General features: G+C 34.0%; 3 protein-coding genes across 3 annotated transcripts; all 3 read right to left on the bottom strand.

Annotated features, from left to right (window-relative positions):
• On the bottom strand, positions 1-6,674 carry LOC129904733 (protein RETICULATA-RELATED 1, chloroplastic). Its single transcript, XM_055980319.1, has 7 exons — positions 6,196-6,674; positions 5,181-5,279; positions 4,126-4,346; positions 3,462-3,531; positions 3,105-3,184; positions 1,510-1,574; positions 1-381 (listed from the first exon to the last, which is right to left on the bottom strand). Exons 1-7 carry the CDS (start codon positions 6,619-6,621, stop codon positions 188-190), a joined length of 1,155 nt encoding a protein of 384 aa, XP_055836294.1. The 5' UTR covers positions 6,622-6,674; the 3' UTR covers positions 1-187.
• Positions 6,675-7,900: 1,226 nt separating this feature from the next.
• LOC129904732 (BTB/POZ domain-containing protein At3g44820) lies at positions 7,901-15,763 on the bottom strand. Its single transcript, XM_055980318.1, has 4 exons — positions 14,359-15,763; positions 13,034-13,103; positions 9,742-10,953; positions 7,901-9,085 (listed from the first exon to the last, which is right to left on the bottom strand). Exons 1-4 carry the CDS (start codon positions 14,406-14,408, stop codon positions 8,525-8,527), a joined length of 1,893 nt encoding a protein of 630 aa, XP_055836293.1. The 5' UTR covers positions 14,409-15,763; the 3' UTR covers positions 7,901-8,524.
• A 2,636-nt stretch (positions 15,764-18,399) lies between these two features.
• Positions 18,400-23,368, bottom strand: LOC129903011 (UDP-D-apiose/UDP-D-xylose synthase 2). Its single transcript, XM_055978488.1, has 9 exons — positions 22,944-23,368; positions 21,167-21,259; positions 20,926-21,033; positions 19,773-19,887; positions 19,555-19,688; positions 19,357-19,458; positions 19,181-19,273; positions 18,933-19,068; positions 18,400-18,846 (listed from the first exon to the last, which is right to left on the bottom strand). The coding sequence occupies exons 1-9, from the start codon at positions 23,208-23,210 to the stop codon at positions 18,734-18,736; spliced, it is 1,161 nt and encodes a 386-aa protein (XP_055834463.1). The 5' UTR covers positions 23,211-23,368; the 3' UTR covers positions 18,400-18,733.
• Between the last annotated feature and the right edge of the window lie 3,265 nt (positions 23,369-26,633).

Genomic DNA, 26,633 nt, shown 5'->3' with positions numbered 1-26,633 from the left:
TACCAATCAAACAAGAGAAAAGGATAATTGTTGCTCGGACTGTTCAAAAATGTCGACTAGTATGTGTCGGATCTTTCAAAAATAGTGCATTTTTGGAGAGTCCGAAACATAAAACAGTAGCATACAATAATTTCAACAGGCTTCTAACATCTGTATTTGCTAGGAAATCTTTGCACACCAAACTATCTTATTGCACTCCACTCAGCTTAGCCCATTCCACAAACTGCATACCACCATAAATATTGTTAGCAAATCGTACGCCCACGGTGAAGGCCAAGGCAACAGGGGGGACGCGTTTTGCTACTGGCGATGCTTCAACCAAGCGCTCTAAGCCGTTTATAATTTGGTATCGAGTATTCGAAGAGACTGCCAGAAAGAATCCTGTATGAAAATGGAAGAAGAAAAGAGTCGATTCAAGCAAAAGGTAGAGAGGCTACAACACATGCAGATTTGACAACAGAAAGCACTTTGGGATAATTGTAATAATATCAGATCAATCAAATTAACTCAAGATTACATAACTGTTGTCCATTTAAGACTATTTTTTCTCCTTTCAAACTATATGATGTGAGGTAAAATGTTCATTTTCCTTTTATTTTTAATTCATACTATTGGGAAAACAGAATAATGCAAATATAAGTAAGGCTTGAGTCGTGCAATGAACTGTGAAACTATTTCACCGATGTGAAAGTTACCGAGGGAGAACAAACAACAAAATTTAAATAACAAATCAAGCAAATTATGAAAGAAGGTAGGTGTAATGGAGTGACTAAGTATTAATGTTTTAATGAAGAAATATGGGGATATATGTAGTGATGGAAGATGGTTCTAGTCATGCCATGTGTCATAGGATGACAGGTTGTATGCCATTTGACCATCGATTCTTCGTGTGGTTGCCACTTGTCGAGGGTTCATTTGCCACATAGCCATGTGGTCATGTTGTGAAAGACACTTGTGCAAGTTCCTTTACATAAAAGCTATATGTGCAAGTTCTTTTGAAATACCACTATTACTTTGCCAACAATCACCCACATATTTCAAAAGATTTTTAAGAATAAAAGGGTAAGCAATAATATAATAAGACTTGCTAGATTTGTATGGTCTGAATGCAATAGGTCTGGTATCCCAATTTCAAATCACATTTTGACCCTCATAATTATGTTGTTCAACACGGTGTTGCGCGAATAGACCATGCACTTTCCTTAATGCACGTTCTGGTCAAATGGTTATTCATGAAAGCTCTAAAGACTTGGCCTAATAGGAGCTGCCCAACCACTCTCATATAGGTGAATTCATCAAGTGTATATTGTTTTAAATCATCCTCCTTGCGAAATATGAATTCATTATTTAGCTTCTAAATAGGAACGGTAAATTCCAACTTATCTTCTAAGCACATACGGTTACTCACATGACACAACACATTTTCTATCTGGAGTCTGCCCTTTCCGTTGTAATTATTTAGCTACGTATATTCAAAGGTATAAATTACAATTCAAAAGCAGAACATACCCCAGAGTGCAGCACTTTTTATTAAAGGAGGGACAGGTATGTCCTCTTGTGACTTCTTGATGCTCCTGTTAGACACATAAGAATATCAGATGTCAACTAATGTTATCAAAAGCAAAAAGCACAAAAAAACTCTAAGGTCCGTTGGGGTTTTAAGCGCAATAAATTGTGAGCTTTAAAGAAAAAATGCGCTAAGAGAGAAAGAAATACAAATATATATGTTAGTTCAAGACTAATACTTATAAGCATGAATGACAAATGTATAAACAAAGAAAATGAATTTTTTTTTATGATAAAGTGATATATCAATAGTTTAAAGTTGCCTCTTCAGAAGAGGCTCATTAACAAGGAAAAGTATGCCTTAAAATCTTGATGATGAGAATGAAGCGCACATTAAGCGAAGCGAAGCGCTTAACACATTTTGAGTCTCGCTTCACGGCTTAAGCGCGCCTTTGACAACACTGATGTCAACCCATAACGAGAATGAATAGCACATCATTTAGCTTAATAGACGGGCAGCTGATTGCATGGCAATCAGAAACAGAAACTGAACATCATAACAGAGGTACAGAAGATAAAAATTTGTACATTGGAGTGAAAAAAGATATTTATTATCACATTCCAATAGCTATATTTTGAGAAGTTGTGAACGCACAAGAGCTCCATGTTTATGATATTCTATATACTGTTCTTTATAAGGAAAATAGCCTGACATCTTGACAAAGAGTCACAAAGTTCCAATAACATCCATGTTAAGGAGAATATGAAAGAAACTAAATGCAGATATCACTGCATGAAATCCAACTTCAAGGATATTGGAGATCCACCTAAATTGAATACAGAAAAGTAGCCAAAAAAAGAAAAAGAAAACGAAACTAAGAAGGAAAGTAAAGCTATGAAGTAGCCTGCAATAGCGAGGAGAAAAACTCTTGTTAAGTAGCTTGCAGCTGCCACAAAACATAAATAAATATATATATATCCTTTTTTTTATCAAGTAAAAGTATTTCATTCGTAAAAATGACCGAAACGGCCGTAAGATTATACCAAAAGGTCAAACCTCTACAAAATATGATTCTTTGCAAACTCCAACCAATCCTCTATGCAAGAAGGAACTTTCTGTTTACACCAAAAGAAAATAAGGGAGTGGACTACTCCTCAACTGCAAGAAACTTGACTCTACACCTTCAAAAGCTCTCCTATTTCTCTCTCTCTCTCTCTCTCTCTCTCTCTCTCTCTCTCTCTCTCTCTCTCTCTCTCTCTCTCTCTCTCTCTCTCTCTCTCCAAACTACCCACATTAATGCAATCGGAACCACGTTCCAAGCCCTTTCTCCACCATGTGTCCCCCCTAATCCCCTATAATTCTAGAATTGATCCAATTGACATGTAACTGTGACAAGATATAAATCACTTCTGAACAACAAAGCAAATCTATATTTGTTTGATTCAACTGGACTAAAGGCTTGAATGAATGTAAGTTGCAAAGAGAAAGAAGCCCTCAACAATTGTAGAATTGTAGACTGAATATGGGGCTGGCTGAGATTTGGTGGAGCATTGACAGTTAAGTGAACTAGAGTGTGGAGAGTGTTTCACAAACATACCTCTTAGTAATCATTATCAAATTCGCAATGCCCTGCCCAACAAGGCCACACCCAAATCCAACTGAGCCATACAAAAACCCCTGGCAATCATGAAAGTGAAATAGGTTATAACACTAAAAAGTAACTGCTTCAAGAACTACAAAATGACTTAATACTTCGGTAACAATGAAAAATGGAACCAAAATAACCGATTATGACAGGACTTTGAAAAAGATTCACATAGAAACAAATTCTCTTATCCAAGATCTATCATCTGTATAGACTGGAAGTACCAAAATCATCTAAACGATAGCAAAGAAGTTCTATTTTTAATTTATTTTTTTTTAAACTGACAAAGAAGTTCAATTATATTTATACCTTGTAAAAGAATGTTGAAATACGCTGCTGCAATGTAAATTTACACCCTGGCCTCTCAGCTTCAAAAACACTGCAAAAAAACAGATATTCAGAAATAAGAACCACAAACACTGCTATTATCAGCTGTCATAGCCCGCGTCAAACCTAACCCACAAAAAAACAAAGGATACGCTGATCGTGTTATTCCCAGTTTTCATGTAGAATCTCGCACCCTTCTGGAAGCATTAAACCATCTGTCTTAAGCTAAGTGAACAAGAGAACTTACAAAAATCAATGTTCTAGCATGCACTTAAGGCAGCCAACTTTTAAGGAGAATGCCATAATACTCATACCCAGGTCCATTTATACAAGAAGCTTGGCCACTTTTCATAACATGTTTTAATCCTAAAATGGTGAAGCTTGCCACTATAATCTTAACGGTCAGCAGAAGTAACTATACTCAAAAGAAGGATTAAGTCTCTAAAGGTCAACCGCATACATGTTCTTAAAAGAAGAAGAAAAAAACCTATTATAAGGGTGCTTAGACTGGTAACCAAGAAGAGACATTAGCCCTTTCCCTAGGCTGTCCATACAAATAAAATATCTGGGCCTGTGCCACAGTATCTAAGCAGCAAAGAAAACAGAGAATGCTGTAGAAATGAAGGTGCACAAATAAATCAGTCACCTGCTGGGAAGAGCTCCACAAGCATGTCGAAAGCGTCCAAAAGAGCTGCTTGAAACGGACTGCTTGCCTATTCGGACATAAGGAGCCAACATGCCTACCAATGCGATGTCAACAACAATTCCAACAAGAAGATCTGCTGCATACAACTCAAATTCAGCCCAGAAATCCTTTCCCCTTTTCTGCACCTCTGCAAATGTTGCACAACAGGAGTCGATGACAATCTGCAATACATCAGATCACGTATAAACTACCAATCTTATAAGGTTTAAACACTTTAACAGTCAAGTTTGTTAGCTACCTGTTCTTTAACTGATGTACAAAGTTATCAGTCAGTTAAACTATTTATAAATGCATTTGCCACAACCCACATTAGCAAGTTACAACCAATATATTTCCTTCACTTAGAATGTTTTCCTTGAATATCTATAAGCACGTGTAACCCTTTGGTTCCTCCTTTTTCATTTTTATTAATTTTTCTGTTTTTGCTCGTTTGTGACACATTATCGTCCATAGAGGAATAACAGTTACACAAACTTGTTAAAAAAAATTTCAAAAGTTGCATTAAGTGGTCGAATGATTGTACCCACAGCTTAGTAAAAGAGAGTAACCTATTCCGTAATCACTTATTACAAGCTTTGTACTTGAGTCATGCACACCTCACATCACAGTGGCTACTTAGTAAGTTAGTATCCTATATGATACAATTGCAAGTCAAACACATTTCACAATCATTACTCTTAAAGAGTGAAATATTTGTGGCATGTTTTTTTTTTTTAAGTTTAGTGTTCGGCCTAGCTTGAGTGCAATATTTGTGCATATTTGTCAATTGATAATACCAATCACCAAACTCCTTAAGACATTAGTGATCAGCCATAACAAAGTATATGCATAGCTTCATTCCAATTTTTATATTTAGTTTTCGACATGTAAAAGAATATATAGCTCCCATACGAAGGATAGGACCAGCAATGGCTACCATCGTTCCGGAGTTCCACATAGATGAGCAACTCACGAATAAAGGAGCAAAAGATTGACCTTTTTATTATCAAACTAACCTCTGTTCCGACTTTAAACAAAAATGATGGATCAGCAAGCATTCGATTTCTCAGCATTGAGCAATGTCTCATCAAAAACCCCAGTGGCCAAGCTGAACCCTGAATGTCAAAATACCAATTCAAAATGCAACCAGTACGTCTACACACATATCAAATAAAATTGAACACTTTGCATCAAAATTAGTACTCCCCTAGTTTCAATTTATTTGTCATACTCTCTTTTTAGTCCATTTAAAAAAGAAAGCCTATTTCCCTTTTTTGGCAACTCTTTAAGCATGTTTAAGACCACAAAATTGAAGGACATTTTGATACATTCTAAGCTAGTGTCTGATCATAGATTTTGGGGTAGATTTTGAAAATTATTTTCAAATATCCATTTGGCCATAAAATATGATCTTCAAATATTTTCAAGCTCCCAAAAGTTGTCTCAGACCATTTTTTTGGACTTCCATCACAAAACTTCAAGGTTTTTTCAACTAAATGAATGTCCAAATACAACTTCAAATTCCAATAATCACAACTTTAAAGACTCAAATTTTCAAGTTTCAACTCCAAAATCTAAGGCCAAACGGGTCTAAGACCACAAAATTTAAAAGTATTTTTTACTTTCTTAAACTTTGTGTTAAATCAAAAACAGACAAATAAATGAAAACAGAAGGAATGCATTTTGAAAATTTATCTTCATATCCATTTGTCCATGAAATATGATTTCAAATATTTTCAAATTCACAAAAACTGTCTCAGACCATTTTTTGTACTTCCACTCACAAAACTTCAAAGTTTTTTCAACTAAATGCATGTCCAAACACAACTTCAAATTCCAAAAATCACAAATTTAAAAAGTCAAACTTTCAAGTTTCAACTTCAAAATCTATCGCGAAACGGGAACTAAGGTATCATTCCTTTAAGACAACAATATTCAAAACTATTGGCGTATCTTTCTTACTTTTTTAAACTCCGTATCAAATTAAAACCAGAAAAACAAATTAAATCGGAAAGATTACATATTTTTCACCTGCATATCCAAGTAACGACTAAGAATCAATCTCCTAATCCCTGTAGTCTTAGCAGCTTCCAACATACCAATAGGCAATTTCGCCCCTAACTTTTCCGCCTCTTTAACCACCTCATCAAATTTCACTATCGGTCCAAACTCTTTCTCATCATAATCACCATCACCGTCGTCATCATCTCCACCGCCGTCGCCGGAGCCGCCGTTGTCAGATGGAAATCCTCCTTTTCCGTTACCTCCATCACCTCCGTCAACTGTTCTAATGATGGATTCTTGTCCAGTACATTTAATACTGAAAATTCGATCAGTTTTCGTAATGGATTGTTGTAAAGATACCAACTTTGATGTATTTAAGAATTTGAATTCACAGTCGTTTGAAGAAATCGAAAGATTTGATATATGGGAAAGTGATGATTGAAGCAGAGCCATTTGTTTATAGTAGTAACAACAACGTACGAGAGAAATTGCAACAACGTTGGTGATTCAACTTATTAGTACATGTGACTTGCCATGGAGTAAAAAAATTAAAATACCCGAAAAATTAAAAGTATTACCAAAAAAAGAAAAAAGTTATTATTTTTGAATAAATTAAAAAGAAGAATAGACATTTTTTTATAAACGGAAAGAATATTATGCTTGTTTTAACTTTTTGACCTCGACCGAGCGGAGACTAATAGTCGTACTAACAACTTGAAGTCGTGTCTTGAAGGCTTGCCCAGGGTGCCCTGATTTCATACAAAGGAAAGCAAAAGGATGGGACTGTTGTGTCGATCAGTCTAACTGTTTTTTTCCCAATCTATCACTTGCTTGTCCCTCTCTCATGAAAATGGTCTGCTAACATGATGAGAGTCAGAAAATGAAAATAAGAACTATTAAGTATCGTCAAATATTTATCAAAATATATTTAGATAACTATATGTGGATTGTGATAGTACATAACTACATGGTGTATACTTGTCTCTTTTTGTATAAATTTAGGGTTAAACGACACTTCATGGTAATAGAATTAATTGGAAAAAAATGAGAGATAATGATTAAAAATACATTTGAAATATCATTTTTTTAATGAGTTTTGTACTTGAATTATCAATTGTTTGCATTTTAAATCTGAATAATCACCAATTATTTATCAAAATACGCCATGAAATTAATAAGTCAGTTGTCATATGGACGAAATTTTATGGACAAATTAAATTGTCACACAACTTTTACGAATTTTATTCAAACACTTTCTCTAGTTAGTTTCGAGGCATAATTTGATAAGTAATTGATAATAGAAAACGCAAAAACCTAATAGTTGAGGTAAGAGATTTGTAAAAAAATATATATGATACTTTAGGTGTGTTTTTTATCATTATCTAATTTTTATGTTATATTTTACCTTATTTAAAAAAAACAATTTTTACTTATAACAAAAAAAATCATAATCATAACAACAATGCCTTCTAAGACAGTCTTGCTCAAATATCTATATATTTGTTATTTTATAATAGGAAAAAAATCTAAATTTATTTTTATTTTATGTGAAAAAATCTAACTGTATCGTCCGTTAAAAATTTGAGTCCAACATGTCATTACAATTTTGGCTCGAAATCACCTTAAGTTAACCAATTTGCCTTCACAACTCAGTACATTCACTCTAGAACTTTTCACAAACCAATATTGCTAATCAATATATAGACCAATCTCACAATCAATGTAGCAGAAATAGTATGAAAACACAACAAACTTGAAATGTAACCAATTGGTACAAACAAGTACAAAAATTCCACACAAATTGAAAATAAAATGAATGTATAGCTTTATATATAATTCTTCTAAGATATAATTGGTCCCATGAGACCTCCATTTTAAAGCTAGTATACTTTTGAAAACAAAAACACGAATACCTTCATCATATAGCTTTACAAAACTCTTCATGAAGCTGTACATGTATAAGGGAGATGTGGACAACAGAGTCCCATTATATTGTTCCTAGGAAAGGAACAGATATTTACTAGCATCAGCTGAGTTACTATGTTTGTGTCAAGAATTTGGTTTCTTCTCACCTTCTGCTATCAGGAGTCCATCGTTCCGATGGATAAGTATTTTCATTTTGTTGTTGTTGTCCAACCGCCATACTAAATATACTCAGCCAGTCAAGCAGGACGGCTGTATGTTATGAAATGAACTTGATATGGTCTCTCAAAGGGATATATAGGTGCCCCGAATTATCAAGGGATGAATCTATTCCAAACATGTAATGCAAGAATTCAGGGGTAGAGGGTAAATATTTTTAAAGCACATTCTCCGGGGGGAATAGACATCAAACCTGAGTCTTCTCGTCATGGAATTAAATCAAAGAGGAGCTTTTACGGTGTCTTGAGTTTCTCGGTTGCTCAATTGATGATCTTGGGGTTGGACCTGTGCTTTCAACCACATCTGGTTGAGTATCCGAGGATTGGGGAAGTAGCTTGCATCCAATCCTTCGGGCAAGAAAGCGCGGAGAACTGAGGTAACTATGTGACTTTGTGACCTTTCTCATCTCTTGTTTGATTTTGCTGAATTCTTCTTCAAGTTCACCAACCCTGGACTTCATTCTTTCCAAGTCCACCTTTAGACCCTGGTTCTCACGGACGACTGTCACCCATCCATCTCTCTGTACAATTTGACCTGCCATGTCACTGGGGCCAGTGACAGGAGCTGCAGGGCCACTTTCTGTATCCAAGACTTGGAAGCAACCAGCTAGAGCTGTTCTCAGCTGCAATTGCTCGAAGAATAGGACTTGGAGAACAACTCGAAGAGGCAATCTCTCATTCTGGGATGCATGGGTGCAAGCATCAATAGAGAGCTTCTGAAAGTCGATGATGTTGCAAAGCTGCTCCTTCTCTCTTGCTGAAAGCCAAGGATGAGCCTGTACAATTTTCATTTCAATCCATTAAAAGTCTACAAGGTTTCACAGTGCCGAGTTGAAAGCAATTTAGCTCTAGGTCAGTAATGAAGCATATAACAAAGAAAGTAAAAAGAAATAAAGGGTGAATATATGTTAAGACTACACAGATGGCATAAAGAGACAGAAGAAAGAAGCTAGAAAATCATTTGGCATAAAAAAGACTAAGCAGCTTTCCAAGATGCAGTCGCTTTTTACTAGAGACCAACCCTCAGAAATGAAAGACTGCTTAATATTAAAGTCCGTCTTCAACTGGATATGCAATTGACATGCTATGAAATATAAAAAGATAGCCATCGATGGAATAGAATGAAATGATTAATTATCATGTGACAGTTAACTAGCAGGTAAATAAATTAATCCAAACAATCAGCTTTTTTTTTAAAAAAAAAGGTTAAAAAATCTGGGGGTAGGGGATTACAAGATGGGGAATCGAACCCTGAACAACAAGATGGGAGTTCAGGTAGTTGGTTCGGCAGATTCCCACGCGTTGCGCAGCCGTTCGCCACTTTGTTCTCAACTCTTCTCACCAACCAACTGAGCTACTAATATTCCCCAATCCAAACAATCAGCTATATCATCATTAAGCACACAGTGAGATTTCAGGGACTGAATCAAACCTTGAAGTATATGTCCAGAGCTCTATATAGCCCATCATGCAGAGATCTTGAAGATTCTGGGAGAGCTTCAGCAAGTGAACGTACTTTTCCCGGCTTCAGGTTCACATCAGATGCAACTTCTGCAATATAGCTGTCAACCAACTTCGCCAATCTCCTTAAAGGATGGGATGATGGTGATGTTCCTATCTCAAATGAAGATGGATCAGGTATTGCAGTGATCCCAGGTTCAGAAGAAATAAAATGATGAATCATTCGCTCAACACAGTCAGTGTTATATAATGTATCAGAATCTGAGTAGGAAGGTATCAGCAAACCATCTAGGGAAGCTAGGTCCAACTGCATTCCTGTTCTCCTCTCCAACGAGTCTTGGCATGTGTGGTTCACACCAAGTATCAAGGCAACTCGCAAAAGTCCCAACAAGAAACGGCAAAATGACTTTCCCTTCAATTCAGGAAGCTGTTTCGCAACACTTTCAAGAAGAACTTTCTGATCGACGGCAGCTGGTGTCATACTGAAACTAGCAACTGTTCTAGTTTTACCAATTTGCCCACTCTGCCACCGGCCAAGTCCTGGAAGGTACTTTCTACAGTAGTACATCATAGCACCTGCTAAATTTTCATGTCTAATACCTCTGGCTTCCATTGTTCGAATTAGTCTCTGAAATAATGGCACAGAAAGATATGAGATGTCTTCGAACCACCAGTCAGATTCAATGGTTTGGATTCTAGCACCAGTGTGAATTCCATTCCACAATATACTACCTCCAGGGCTCTGTAAGCTGCCATACATCAACATAGGCCATCCAAATAAACTAGGATCTGTGCAGACCATCACAGAGAGCGCATGAGAGCATTTACTAATGATCTCTAGCTTGTCTGCTATTGGAATGACAGAATCACAACTTTGGAGAGCTAATATGCAATCTTTCCAATTCTTTAGAATATTCTTATGAAAGTAAGCATCTGCCTTCAACAGTAAATTATCTTCTCCATAGTCCTCCGTCATCTCCAAGTAGTCTGCTGCACAATAAACCATTACTATGTTCCTTGGTGTATATTCTACTCGAATACCGTAGCAGAATTTAACTGTGACTAAAAATATGTCACTTCCACCAGGAAAGTCTTCTAAAGTTGTCAGGAAAGTCCCTTCATGGGGATGTTGAGCTGTCTCTAGTATTTTGTCAATCTTTCCACATCTCGACATAAGTGGAAACTGGAGACACAGCATTTTTTGGCTGTTAGACAAGACTTGATATATAGAAGTTAAATTTGCTGCAAAAAGGTGAGTTGGGGATTCCATATAAATTCAGTAATACTTTATCATTATAGGATGCATAGCAAGAACCAACATTACAATAAAAAGTGTCAAAGACCACAATCACAGCAAGTGTATGTAAAATCACCCTTGAGAAGAGTACAGTTATTTTGAAGCTTTGACACCATCTTCATCTTTTATAGATCACTGATTGCACACACATCAGTTCTAAACTAGTGCTTGCATAACTTTGTGAAAACGGAAAACTTCTGCTAAATGAAACTGAGTTGCCACAAACATTAGCATTCCATTTTATTTCGGTTCCAGATAAACCATTGGAGAGTCACTTCATACTTTGAATTTTGAATACTCATCAAAAAGAAGAAAAGAATTGAAAAGGGCATGATGAAAATGAATACAATGAACAACTAAGGTGTTAAAACTACTCTTTATGAAAAAAGGAGATAAATTGCCAACCCATTATTTCTTTCTCACAATTAGCAAATATCAAGAGGAATTATCAGAAAATTTAGATAGTTTCAGATGCTGGAAATGACTATTTCCAAACAGTATTAAATGTTTATGAATAGCCTAAATATAATTCTCATCATTCTGACCATATGCCAACATGTTTAAAATAAAATTCTAACACATAATCCATGAAGTTTATGATACTTTTCAGATTATCATTACTATACAAGAATTATTCTCAAGCCCCATAATATCTTGCCAACATATCCATTAAACCTCATGACAGTACTGGGATTATTATTACTAAACAAGAAATAATTTTAAACAACCTCGTCAAGTCTTACCATCATGTCCGCTAAACCTTACCCAATACCTATTATTCAAAACACATATGATGATAGCAATTCCATACTAAATATACCAACACAATAAATGATAGCTCAGAAAGTGATGGTCCAAAGCAAATGTGGATTCTGTAGGTGGATTCTCAAAGGAAGTTCATTAAATTAGTTTATAACTTGAACAGTAGAAACGAGCATCTCCGATAACTTCCGTAATAGCATTGATCTACAACATGTAGTTACTATTGTTTTAAACAAAAGTTTCAAATTTAGGGAGTATACATTTGTTGGGTACAATTCAAAAGGTAAAATTAGACTATCTTTTCAGAACAGAGGAGTGATGCTTCAAAAGATGCATCAAGGTAGCAATCTGAAGGCCTAAAACGAGACACATGGATTCACTTAACCCATATAAACGAAGCCCCACTCATCCAGGACTCCAGTTGAATGGATTCATCAGCCAGGCTGGATTAACACCTACAATCACCATCTATTGTGGAAACATGAACAGGTGCAACTCACTCTGTTTAATTCAAAAACCAATTGCATTAAAACTAGCAAATGGTGATAACAATTGTACCATGCGTGGAGCACAAGTAGGCACAACCAAACTACAAACTTTGAAGTAGATTGTATAAAATGTTAGTTCATTCTTGAACAAGCACTGCCATGTTTTTCTCAAGCAGGAAGCTACAAAAACAGCATTATTTTTGAAGTATGATACACCATATTGTTCTTATTGCATCTAGTTCAGTTGAGAGGCTACTAATATTGACATACAGTTTGCCCATGGGCGCAATTCAACTGAATGGTTCACGAGGAAAAAAGGAAAGACTACAAACTCTATGTTAGTCAGTTACCATTTCAACAAATAGAAAAATTAAAGGTATAATCTAACAGGGCATAACTCGAAAGTAGAAAATTGTCATCTCTCATAAACACTAACCCTCATGGTTATTTTCCTTTAACATTTGCCGAAATTGAGCAATCTGCTTCTTGAACTGAGTTCTATATAACGTAAGAACTTACAGCAAAGAAAAATAACAAGTTGGAATGCAACATCTCCATGATAATCATGGTTTCTTTAAATGGATGATAAAGGACACAAGAAAGGCAATACTTCACCTCAAAATTGCCTAGCACAAAGATCACAGGCTAAGTTGCATATCAACAACAATAACATACCCAGTGAAATCCTCAATTTTAAAGATATAAAGGAGGAGTACCTTGTGAAGGTGGAAGTTTACTCCATCCACAACCAAGGTAAAATCACTGATCAAACTTGCATTGCAAAACCTGTCACGTTCATCAAACTATGAATCAATAGAAAAAAACATAGCCAAACAATTCTAACTTATCCAAATCTACAATCAAAGCTTTTGGGCTTAAAGAACATCATCATGTTTTCATACTGAAAGATGAATGAGACGCGCCCCCATGGCTTTGGTCTGGACTCTAGTGGTAAGAGTGCAACTTGTGATGTGTGTGTGGATTGACGTGTTCGAATATTGCCACATACAAAAACCTGGCATTTAAGTGGAGAAGAGTAGAGGGGCAGACCCATTATACACCGAATTCGAACCCTCGAAAATTTCACAGTTATATAACAAAATGTGAATCAGACTACAATCAGAACTCAAACCTAGCCAAGGAATCTCTCAGTACTGACATACAGTAATATTTTAATTGGCATTAAAACCAAATAGATTGGTATCCAAGGACATAAGTATCCTCCCAGCAAGAAAATATAGCTCCCTCCCACAATATTACCATCGAAATTGACCCAATATTGCCTCTAAAAATCTTAAGCACATCACTAAACCGGCAAGTAAGCCTATAAGCAAGAGCCAAAGTTCAGCTCTTCAATAATATCTATGTCGGATGCAGAATTATTTCCGTTTAGCCCTTAAACACAAGTACAACACAACAACAACATATCCAATGTAATCCCACATGCGGGATTTGGGGAGGGTGGGGTGTAAGCAGCCTCATCCCTTCCTTGTGAAGGTAGAGATGTTGTTTCCGACAAAAACTCAGCTCAAGTAATAGCATATCAAAATAAATAAACACAGGTACAACACAACAACAACAACAATATATCTGGTGTAATCCACAAGTAGGGTTTGGGGAGTGTGGGGTGTACGCAACCTTATCCCTACCTTGTGAAGGTGGAGAAGTTGTTTCCGATAGACCCTCGGTTCAAGTAATAGCATATCAAAATAAATAAACACAGGTATAACACAACTACAACAACAACATATCCGGTGTAATCCACAGTAGGGTTTGGGGAGGATGGGGTGTACGCACCCTTACGCCTACCTTTTAAAGTTAGAGAGATTGTTTCCGATAAACCCTAGGCTCAAGTAATAGCATACCAAAATAAGCAAAAGCAGTTACAACACAACAACAATAACATATCCGGTGTACGCCACAAGTAGGGTCTGGGGAGGGTAAGGCGTATGCAGCCTTACGCCTACCTTCTGAGTGTAGAAAAGTAGTTTCCGATAAACCTTCGGCTCAAGAAAAAACATATCAAAAGAAATTAACATACCAGTCATTTCCCTCACGGTAGAATCCAGTAACCTTAGCAGCCGGTGCCATCAATGATCCAAAACCCAGAACACCACAACTCTGTTTCTCACCCTTTCACTCTGTTTCTATTTTCTCCAACACAACGTATACACCTTTTTCCTCCGACACAAATTCTACTGAATTCAATTGAAAGCATCTGAACCTATATGATCTTGGCAATTAATTACAAAATTAAACAAACCTCCATCAAAGGAAAAAAGCAAATCACCAAACATGGGAGCCACATAAATGAAGTCCAAAACGAGTCAAACCTTAAGGGGGTCACAAGAATCCACTCAATTAATTAGACACCTTAAAGGCAAATCATAATCATTGGACCCCCTTCTCTTACCGCTAAGCTTCTTAACCCCCTATTGGAAGGTCTCATGTTCGAATCCTCTTAATACGGAGTTGCCTTTATTGGGGAGTCGCCTTTATTGGTGAGCGTTCACCCCAAATATATAAGACTTTTTAGTGAGACCCCAATTTAGGTACTAAACAAAGGTTGGAAAACCAAAAAAAAAAATATTTTTTTACCCCTTCACCCCCAACTCACCCTTTTCTCTTCTTGTGTTTCGAAAGAAAACCAAATCAACTGCTCACAACAACAACCCCCAACAAAGGAAACAGCACAGCAACAAGTGTGGCATGAATTTGGATTTAGTTGGACTCCAATACCACTATTGGACACTGACACTGGTTGAAAAATAAAAACAAAAAAGGAAAAGAGAAAAGCTTCTTACCCCCTCACTCTCTTCTCTTTCACTCTTTTCTCTTCTGGTGTATCTAAAATAAACCAAATTCACTGCTCACAACAACCCCCAACAAAAGAAAACATCACAGCAAAGCAACAGATATGGTCCATAATATACAATACGTTACTTTTATATTACAGTATATAAACATTTATATACTTGTGGCGTATGTTTAAAGAGAACCCACAATAAACCCAACAAGCAACCGGCTTTAAAAAAAAAAGAAGCATAATATCCACAAAGATTCTTCCTTTCAGCAAAAACCCATTACAATATTCATTTGGGTTTTTGACTAGTACTATCTTTTTTTCATTTACATAACCCAGTCACTACATGTACAAGTACCCACTATATATCATACAAATGGATGTAGAGAATGGGAAAAAGAGACAAAAGGGGTTTTAAAGGCCGGCGAAGAAGGATAAATGGGAAGGAAATGGAGACAAGAAGACATGGTTAATGATGAAGAGAAGGGAAATATGATGGTGTGAGTTTTGGTTGACGCTTTTTGTCGAACAGGTAGAGTGCGATTTGGGCTTTAATCGAGGACCGTGTGGATCCAATGAGAATGTATGTGGCTTCGGGTTCTGTGAAGGGCTATTGCCCTTTTTTTATATCAGATTTATCGGTTTTTGACAGTTTTTTTTTTTTTAACGGACTAATTAATAATTCGATAGTAAATTAATAAATATATTTATATCATTCAATATACTTTTTTCGTCCCATTTTAGTTGTCATAGTTTTCATTTTAAGTGTCAAACTATATGAACTTTGACTAACATTTTAAGATATATTTTTTTATTATATTGATATGAAAAAAATTATAACTTATAGTATTTTTCGTATATTTTTTGAATATCTAATTTCTTACTTTATAATATTGAGTTAAAGTAATATAATTTAACTTTAAAAATTATTCAAATTGACTTTCAAAAAGAGCAACATGACAACTAAAATAAAACGGAGGGAGTATAAAGTCGGGATTTAGTTTTATACTTCATTTTTTATTGTCTTAAACTCTCGGCTATCCTACAAGGTGTCAATATTTGCTTTTAAGTAAGATGTAATCTGTCAACTAATATACATAGTCCAATAATCGAGATATTTTAATAAATCTATAATAATTTAACATATCTATAGATCAATAATCAATAAATTAAATTGATAAATTTTAAAATCAAATCTATCAATATGCAATATGAGCGGTGCATAAATTTTTCAATTGAAATCGTATTAAACATATTTATGAGATATTATAATATAAAAAATATAAATTTATCACGAAAAAGTTATATGTCATGTGGGCATAAATTTAAAGTCTGCACAAAATGGCGTTACTACAATCATTTAATGTTCAAATGCGTTTTCTATGCTTTTTAATTTACTTGGTTCTTTGCTTTGTGTACAAGATAGAGAAAAGAGAATTTAGGACATTAAATTAAAGTCATTAATTAACTACACATCAATAAAGGGTGTAAGAGAAAAGTATACAAACAATTTGAATTATTTGAGAAAGTTGAGGTGGCACGTCACCTGGTATTTACTGAAGGAATATATTTGAACACTTTAAGAAATAATTAAGGTATTTTTATACGGATAATATTACAAATATAAAATTATTTTTTTCACAATTTATCAAAAAACTTATATTTGCACCGCAATCAATTTAGTTTACTATAGGCTATGATACACTTCGCTAGCGCATTCGCAACTAGAGATTAAATTGCAAGCTAATATATAAGAGAATTATTTATATGCAAAAAATAAGATATAAAAACAATTTTGGATAATTGTAAATTTATAGTATTAGAGTACATTTAAAATGTGTGATGTAACTCCTCTCACCTTTCCATGTTGTTTAAAGATTGCTAATAAAAAGTTAACCACACTGCGTGGCGACCTGAACTGTGTACTTCCAAAGGGATCTATTAAAAAAAAAAAACTGTATTAATTTATTTATCTTTTTTTTTTATTCGCTATATATTTATTAATTATGTTAATAATACTATAAATAGCAATAATTATCAATTTAATCTTTTTGTTACATATTTGAAAATTATTTAAAAAGTATTACAAATCACAATAATTAAGAATATAAAATATTTCACTATCTAATAAGATACTACAAGTAGACAACTCTTCAAATTTCAAAATACATTATATATTTGAAGAGTATATTAAAAAATTTATAATCACAATAATGAACAACTTAAAATATTTTTAAAAGCATATAAACACTATGGTTGACTCTCTATCGATGTCACATAATTAGAACATATATTATTTAAAATTTACGTAAAATATACTCTAAATCACAATAATTAACAACTAAGAATATTTAAAAATCATAAAAGAAATTGACAACTTAAAATATTTGAAAATAATAATTAAAAATTTTGTTTGACTTTCCAAATTCCATCTAAATTGAGACATAGAAATTAACATGTATTAGAATCGTGCTGGCACGGACTCCTATATCTAGTATATATATATAAGACACAAAAATAGATTGAGATAATTATAAATTTATAATATTAGTAAAAGTCCAAAATGTGTGACGCAATTTTGCTAAATTTCCCTTCTTGGTTAAATGTTATTATTATACATGAATGCTCTTCAAATAATTATAGTTCTATGAGAGATTATTTAATTCGCGAACTAAATTATCTCGGAATTATAATTTAGATTTATAATTTTTGAAATTAAATATTTTTGGAAATGATTGAAGACATTTTGGTAATCGGCTCTTCCAACCCAAAAACTTAAATGTGCTATTACCTCTCAGACTATTGCTTTCAGAGTACTATGACATTATTGTTTTTTTCCCACCCGATGTCCCGTGAAAACGACTAAATTTAAATTCGTGTCGAAAAGTCTATATGGAGAGAGGCAAAGCGCTTCTAACAAAGACAACGTCATATCCAAGGGAACTCAAACCCGAGACATTTGAGAAAGGCAACTCCATACCCAAGGAACTCAAACTCGAGAGCTCTATTTAATGATAAAGAAATACTTACCACTCCATCACAACCCTAGTTGATATGACACTATTGCTATGTTGTCAAAGTTTCTAACCTGTGATGCAACTCTTCTTTTATAATTAATGTACTCGATATTTTAGGAGAATAATAACATAGTATAGTGAGGTTGAATTCTGGAATTACAATCATGTCAAATAGGAGAAAGCCCATACACCAAATCTTTAAAAATACTTGAAATCCAACATAAATGACAAATCAGTGCAAGTAAAAGAATGGGCAATCACATGAATAAATAGAAAAATTTATAGCTCCACCAACAGGTCGATCAAAATGATACAAGATGTTTCCATACACAGGAATGAATATATGAATGACAACAAATCTTATAAGAACAGGACAGCTTTTCCTTTATCTAATACCCCAATAACTATCGAAGCTCTAGTGACAAAATACACCAGCCTATGACACAAATTTCTTAATAAATATGCTGTCACAAAATAGAATACATGATTGATTACAGAAGTGACGAAAAATTGTGTATGAGAGATGGACTATGTAGATTTTTACTCAGGAGAATCGTAATAAGACATTGAAAGACCTGCCAACAAGCAGCGAACAATCAATTTGCTGTTGTTTTAGACATGGCCTGCTTGACAGCCTGGGCATATGTCCTGTGTTGGTACGTGAGTGTGGATTCAAGCAAGTCCCATAGGGAAGTCTTTGGGTTCCAACCTGATCATCACACAATTTAACAGTCAGATTAATCTCAACTATAGCAAGTACTAAAATAGTCAATAGGCGAAGAAACAGGTCAATACCAAGCTGCCTGTTGATGATGGTCATGTCTGGGATCCTCTTGTCACTGTCATCATACCCCTCGCCGTAAAATTCTTTAGAACTTACATCAATGGTGGGTGTTTCAATAGAAGACTCTCCACTCACCTTTGAGTAGACCTGTTATTATCCAAAGGAGTTGAGAAAAAAATACGGCTTCGACAATATTCTGCATGAAATTTAGGACAAAAGAGTATGCGTAGGAGAAAGACAAATTGAATGATTATTTCACCTTAGTCATCATTTCAGCCAGCTGCCTGACAGTAACTTCATTGTTAGGGTTACCAACATTAAAGATATGGCCATTGGCTCTAGCAGGATTTTCCTGCATTTTATTTACTTGAATCAACATAGATCCTAATGCATTTCTGAAAACAAACGTAAAGGGATAAGGAGGTCAAAACTCACAATCATTAGAAGAACAGCTTCAATAGCATCTTTGATATATATGAAGGTCCTTTGTGATTCTCCCCCATCCACAAGTTTCAAAGGTTCACGTCTTAAAAGGTTCTGAGAAGAGGGAACATTAGAAGATGAAAACATGAGACTCGCATGCGAACATCTGATACGGGTTTTAAGGTCAACCAAAGAGAAAAGTACACATACATTACTAAAGCAAGCTAATACTCTTGGAACACCTTCACTAGGACCATCAATGCCGGGAATGAAATCCATCCTAGGACCAATCCAGTTAAATGGCCTTACAATAGTGAACTCTAAGCCATTCTCTGCACCCTCAGCTGTAAATATAACACATGACACGTAAGGTATATGGTAAGAGATTCAACTATGCAATGGACAGATAAATATAAAATTTCACATACCATAGACCAGCCTCTCAATCAATTGTTTTGCACACGCATAAGACCACCGCTGCTTCTCAATTGGTCCAAAGATGCAAGGGGAGGTGTCTTCCTTGAGCACATAATAAGCAGGATCCTAGAGAAAAAAAGGACAGTTGAAATATTTCCAAAGGCAAACAAAGTAAAGTAAAGGGTAAATAATGACATTCTCCATGATTCCACAACAACAACTAAACATATTGTTGACTAAACAACCTCTCATTGATGTCAAAATTCAGACTCCTGATTACCACTGAAATTACGTGGTAGCCCATTCAACTTCAAAGCATACCATTTATAATGAATTTTTGAATGGAGATGAGATTAAATTGTTAATATGGCTCACCATGAACCAACTTATCAACTAGCAAAGCAAATATTCATCAAATAACCATTTTTTCAGTAATCAACATAGCATAAACACACACATCTAACATATAGAGAAATTGCATGAATACTTGCCATGGAACTCGGAGAAACAGAGAGTTCTTGTTTCTCTCATTTTCTCCTCTCCTTTTTTTTTGGTCTGTGAATGTAGTGTGGGGAGGAAGCCAGTAAAACCAAAAGTGGACCACAAGTCCACAACTTTATATCATAGACAACTTAAGACTATGGAATCAAGCAATTCACAGTGTACGCCCAGGTACACCAACATAAAGGCATACTAAACTGGATAAAGAAGGCTAACTTCTTCTCGGTTAGACTAGGTTCTAACTCGAATTCAAAAGGAGGAGAGAGGAAGACATAGAAACAAAAACCAAAGGCAATATGGAGAATATTTTGAATATCCACAAGTTGCTATCTAATTTGAAACATGTTTAATAGGAAAGCAAATGGCATAAAATTAAAATATGAAAGCTGAGAAAAAGGACTTCATCCAGAACCTCACCTAAAATCTAAAAAACATAAGTTCAGTAATATCAGACAGCACGATTAGCAATATTAAGACCAAATTGAGAATACACAAAAAATTGATATCCTAATGGAAATAACAAGAACTTTATTTGATATTTAAAGGAAATAACAAGAACTTTCATGAAACGACATATTAAACACTGAGAAAATAACAGATTAAAGTTCAGACTCAGTTTTCAATTAAACTTAAAAATATGATACAAGGAAAGCAAAGTCTTACCTGCCGCAGTGGGCTGTCTTTGGGTAAAAAGGCACCTATGGTTTTCCCATAAACTTCGCAAGTTGAGAAGTGAATGAGACGCTTTCCATTTTCTGAGCAGTACTTAACCTGCATTAATCAATTCAAATCAACTTCACATCGCAATATCAACTGGAAAAGTGAAATCTTTCCTACAAGTGACAACCATCAAAATCTACTGTCAATTTCATCTATCAATGAAGTTAAAATCCAAAATGCATACCACTGGTAGTGCATCGATGAAATTGCTGTAAATTGTATCAAGTGGACGAGTGTTGTAATCTGCTGGTGTACAGATCGCAGCAAGATTTATGGTCTACATCACAAGAAAATACAAAAAGTCAGAAATACTCAAAGAGTTGCACAAACAACATTTAAAATCCAGGAAAAAGCATCAGAAAACATACAGATGAATAAATTAACCAATACCCACAGGAAATTAGACAAAGCTGTTCAATTAATAATCCAAAATACTAATTAAAAATGCATCAAAACTGATATGTGTTGGAAAGGTCTGGATATCCTCTCTAAAATGTCATTTGTTGAAGAGTCCCACATCCGATGAAAAAAGAATGGGTGGTCTCCTTATATGGACTTGTACAATACTTGCTCATGAGCTAACTTTTAGGATTGAGTTAGCCCCAAGATCTATTCTTTTACATGTTATCGTGACTCATCCCAATTATTGTGTACCGAAGTTAGGGTCCCATATTAAATTGTCCACACACCAGATGTCCACTCCAAGGCGTGAGGTGGGGGTGGTGAAACGTTCCACGTGAGCTGAGAAAGGGTGGTTGATCTCCTTATATGGACTTGGGCAATCCTCCGCTCTTGAGCTAACTTTTGAGGTTTAGTTAGGCCCAATATTCATTTATTTACATCATGCCAAATGAGCAAACTCAGATCCAATACTAGTCTCAAATTCACAATATAGATCCCAATAAATGTGTGTTAAAATTTGAAACTTCGGAAACATATTATTAAGAAACTAAAGCTTGTCATAATGTCACAATAACAAAAAGAGAAGAAATGAGATCAAATCATCAAAACACGAAGCTAAAAATTAAAATCCAATTATGTGCATAAATAAACTTTCTAAAGCTCAAACTAACGCAAAATTCACCACGCGAAGACACGATATAAGAAAAATACAAAAATGAGAAGAACTAAATGAGCTTAAAATTACCAGATCTGCCATTTTGATAAGACCTTCATGGTGAGAATCATTTTTAATATTGATTCAATGAAACTAAATACAATCAACCCTAGTAATAGCAGCCGGTTCAAGCAAATGCTTAATCTTATCACTATAACATCGATGGCGAGCACCTTATGTTCAGTCTCAAACATGGAACTGAAAATTACACTGTATATATGGTTAACATTATTTTTTTATATACATATAATAAATGTTGAACCTATTCCGTTCTTCGTGTGTTTACTGCGTCATATTTCGGTTTGGCCGCCGGATCAAATAATCGAAACACCAAGCTAAAAACTAATAAAATCCTCAAAAAAACGCAAAAATTCACCACATGAATATCCAATTATTTGCACAATGAACACATACATACACGATAGAAGAAATAAATGAGCTTAAAATTACCAGATCTGACATTTTGATGAGACCTCTTCAAGCAGAGAATCATTCTTAATATTGATTCGTTGAAGCTGAATACGATCAGCCCAGGTAAGAGTCTTATCACTATAAACATAGACGGCGAGTACCTTATGTTCAGTCTCAAACATAGAACCGAAAATTATACTGTTTATATATGGTTTTAAAAAAAAATATGTATATAACAAATGTTGAACCTATTTAGCTTCTGCTTTACTCCTTCATATTTCGGCTCCTCCGCCGGATCAAATAATCCAAACACCAAGCTAAAAACTATAATAAAATCCTCAAAAAACGCAAAAATTCACCACATGAATATCCAATTATTTGCATAATGAACACGCACAGAAATGGTAAAACAACTAAAGGAGCTTAGAATTACCAGATCTGCCATTTTGATGAGACCTTCAAGGCGAGAATCATTCTTAATATTGATTCGATGAAACTGAATACGATCAGCCCAGGTAAGCGTCGCCGGTTCAAGCAAATGCTTAATCTTATCACTGTAAACATCGACAGCGAGTACCTTATGAGGAGTCTCCGACATAAGCTTCTCACATAGATGAGAACCAATGAATCCACCGGCACCAATCATACATATTGTAATCGGCTTAATGGGATTACCGTCCAGATCTACTCTTCCTGCCATTACCGAATACTGCAAATCCTCTCTCTCTCTCTCTCTCTCTCTCTCTCTCTACAATTTTTGGAGATTTTCTTCAGTTTCTCTCTCTATATTGACGTGAATCGATATGTATGTATAGGTTTTTGACGGTGAATATATTTAAAGCAAGAAAAAGGAGGGAGGAGAGCTTTATGAGAGTTTGTGGTTAGGGCCCGCCCGGCTTTGAATTTATTTTTAAAAAAACTAGTATTATCTACTTTCGCGAGTATCATATTAAATAATACTTCTCACGTTCAAATATGTTATTAAATTTTGAGAAAATATTTATTTATGTCATTTATTAAAAAAAATAGCTTATTTATGTTATTTTTTATTTGAAAAAAGGTTTATTCATGTCATTATTTATTAACTAAAATGGCATAAATAGGTCAAACTTTTAACGCATAAAATAGATGAGCCTTTTCTCAAAGTTCAATGATATATTTGAATTTTTTCCATTTTAAATAATAATTTAGTTAATCATGAGGGTGAATCATTCACGTGTACAAAATAGTTTTGCAAAACGGAAAATATTTTTAGTTTACAAATAATGGCATGAATGAGCCTTTTTCAGACGGAAATGACATAAATGAACCAAACTTTCAATAAGCAGCATAGATGGACCTTTTCTCAAAATTCAATGGCATATTTAAGCCTTTTCCCATGTGAAAATGATATTCGAGCAATTTTGAATCGAGTGTCTATTAAAAGAAATTTACTTATTTCAGAAAGATATGGATAATTTTTTCAGCTTACTTTTGATGATTTACTTGTAGAATTGTATTGGTATATTGTTGTTTTGTTTTTGACAATCTCACCCAAATAAAGATAAGATATACTTAGATCATTCTCGTTACTTTCACTTGTAAAACTATATTGAAGTTGTTATAGTTTATTGACACCCAATAATGACTTTTAAGATAATATTCTTTTTGCGTTTGCGAACATCATATTTAATAGTATGCACTATGAGATTGGGCTCTGTAAATAGTTTATTGTGAAAATGGCACTAGATAATTATTTTGAATCAAGTGTCGATAGAATTTTTTTTTATCTATTTTAAAAAATTATGAATAATTTTGTGTACATACCATCATTTTCATATGATCTTAGTTGTGAAATTATATTAGGCCATATTATTAATTTGTTTTTGACCACCCCACGCAAATAAAAATAAAATTTGCGTAAATCATTTTCGCTTTCTCATATTTCAAGACATATATTGTAAAGTTTAGTTTTGTAATATATTGAGTCGTTAAGTTTAATTTTTCAGTCCAAAACGTCATGACATTTTTTTCTTAAGTTCAATTCTTTTATTTCGTAACTTTAATATTTTGTGTTTCTTAGATTCAATTCAATATTTTAAATCAGTATATCAAGTTCCACATTCAACTTTTTGATCTAAATTCTCTCATTATGTCTAAGTTTAAATTGTGTTTAAAGCTCGAGTATAAAGGTCACTTTTTTGTTATTCCAATTTAAGTTCATTTTAGAAGAAGAGGGAAAAGAAAATAAGAAAGAAAAAACAATAATAGTGACCAATTTGATATACCGTAAAATCTCTATAAATACATATGCTTGGATCGGAAAAAAAATTTATTTATCGAAATTATTAGTTTATCGATAAATGAATAATGATGATGAGAATGATTCTAAACAAGTTGATAGTAGCATTGTCTCACATGTATCGTCAAAGGAGATATTTCAAGCAATGATTACATTGTCAGACTATTTGATACAACACAAACAAAATATTCCGGAAATTGTGTTCGCTCTTCAAAAAGTTAAGGATGAGATTAATTTTGGTTTTGGTAAGAAGAAAAAACAATCAACTATAGAATCATATTTTAAAAAGAAATAGTTATTGGTCTAGTATTATTGACTGATTAAATATATATAAATTATTGATGTATTCTAGTAATTATTACTTTATATTTTGGGGGGGCCTTTAATACTTTATTTTTAATTATTATCTAATGCATTTAGCGAGAATATTACTTTAATATAACTGGCCCAAATTGGGATTGAAGAAAAATATTTATTTAGCGAGATTATTACTTTATCGAAATTTTACTGTAATTTTCTTGTGGTTTGGTGATTATAGCGATATCTATATTTATGAAATTGTGTCTGTAATTTAGATGTCATAGTTTAAATTTCAATTTTTTATATCCTTAAGTTTAAAATGTGTATTCAAACGTCCATTGTGCGTATAAAAATCAGATCGGGAAACTTATACCATTTGAAAATCATGCTTGATTGAGAGAGAAAAAAAATCTTATTGAAGTGAATATTTAAAAGTATAAGAAAACAACATAGAAATGAGAAGAACTGTCAAAATGGGCTGACCCAATCCAATCCAATCCAATTCTAAATGGTTAGAGAGTTAAATGGGTTGGGACGGGCTGATCCTTTTAACTAGAGGGCCTATAAAATAGCAGCACAATCCAGCGCTAAGCGGGCTGCGGGTTGGAACGAGTTCGCCTTTCAATCAAAGATAGACAATATTGGCCTATTAGAAAGATTATCGAATATTGATCAACATAACATCAATACGTCAAAAATTTATATGTCCATGAATTTCACACACTTTAGTGGAATACTTACAAAACATAAGTACATGCAAGATATAACAGTCAACAATAATAAGATTCATCATAACAACATACATGACATGATCATTTTTTTCATAAATTAGAAAAGAAAGGAGAAACGAGAAATTAAGTATAAACACAAAAGTAAAAGAGGTCAAAGATTCATAGTTATAATAACTTCAATTGTCTAGTTTCTGAAGATTTGACAAAATATAACACTACTTAAAATATAAATAATAAATATTTTCAAAATTTATGACCCACCGACCGGCCTTTGAGACTTGCTGGTTGAGTTCATGAGGCCAGCGGGCCAAATAAAACTGGACTAAAAAATCTTATTCCTAAATAAACTGAAAAAATTTAGTTCAACCTACTTAATTCAAGGATTGAATTAAGCGTACCTCACGGACCAAGCCCATTTGATAGCTCTAGAAATGAGAGAAAATGAGCAAAAGAAAATTATTTAAGTATCCATCTAACTCATCGAGATCATTTAACTAAATTCTTGTCTTATACCCAATTAAATATGACCTCATTAGAAAGCAATGAAGGAATCAAATCATATTTTTTGTTGGTATTATTACTTTTTAACTAGCAACCAAACTAATGCTTGGCATTATTATTATTATAGTTTTTGCTACTTGCAATAATAAATATATTCTGTTGAGCATTATTTACCGATCACATTCTAAAGTGCTGGCAATTCACGTTACACGTTATATAACTATATAAGGTTAATACTTCTTCCGTTTCAATATGATTGTCTTGTTTTATTTTGAAATAAAATTTTAAAAAGTAAAATAAAAATAAAAAT

This window comes from Solanum dulcamara, chromosome 9 (genome assembly GCF_947179165.1).
Source record: "Solanum dulcamara chromosome 9, daSolDulc1.2, whole genome shotgun sequence".
In the NCBI taxonomy this organism is placed as follows: Eukaryota; Viridiplantae; Streptophyta; class Magnoliopsida; order Solanales; family Solanaceae; genus Solanum; species Solanum dulcamara.
The sequence above is the reverse complement of the archived record's forward strand: the minus strand, read 5'-3'. Positions and strand labels throughout refer to the sequence as shown.

Bases quoted from the DNA above. Each gene is read 5' to 3' on its own strand.
- LOC129904733 (XM_055980319.1), bottom strand. From the start codon at position 6,621: ATGGCTCTGCTTCAATCATCACTTTCCCATATATCAAATCTTTCGATT. The intron at 5,280-6,195 runs GTGAAAAATATG...TTTGACATTCAG, and splicing joins GTCGTTACTTGGATATGCAG to GGTTCAGCTTGGCCACTGGG. The intron at 382-1,509 runs GTATGTTCTGCT...ATTTTCATACAG, and splicing joins AAAAAGTGCTGCACTCTGGG to GATTCTTTCTGGCAGTCTCT.
- LOC129904732 (XM_055980318.1), bottom strand. From the start codon at position 14,408: ATGGCACCGGCTGCTAAGGTTACTGGATTCTACCGTGAGGGAAATGAC. The intron at 13,104-14,358 runs GTATGTTAATTT...TGAACGTGACAG, and splicing joins TACCGTGAGGGAAATGACTG to GTTTTGCAATGCAAGTTTGA. The intron at 9,086-9,741 runs GTTTGATTCAGT...AAAATTGTACAG, and splicing joins CTCTGGACATATACTTCAAG to GCTCATCCTTGGCTTTCAGC.
- LOC129903011 (XM_055978488.1), bottom strand. From the start codon at position 23,210: ATGGCAGGAAGAGTAGATCTGGACGGTAATCCCATTAAGCCGATTACA. The intron at 21,034-21,166 runs GTATGCATTTTG...TGATTAATGCAG, and splicing joins TCATCGATGCACTACCAGTG to GTTAAGTACTGCTCAGAAAA. The intron at 19,689-19,772 runs GTATGTGAAATT...TTATATTTACAG, and splicing joins GATTGAGAGGCTGGTCTATG to CTGAGGGTGCAGAGAATGGC.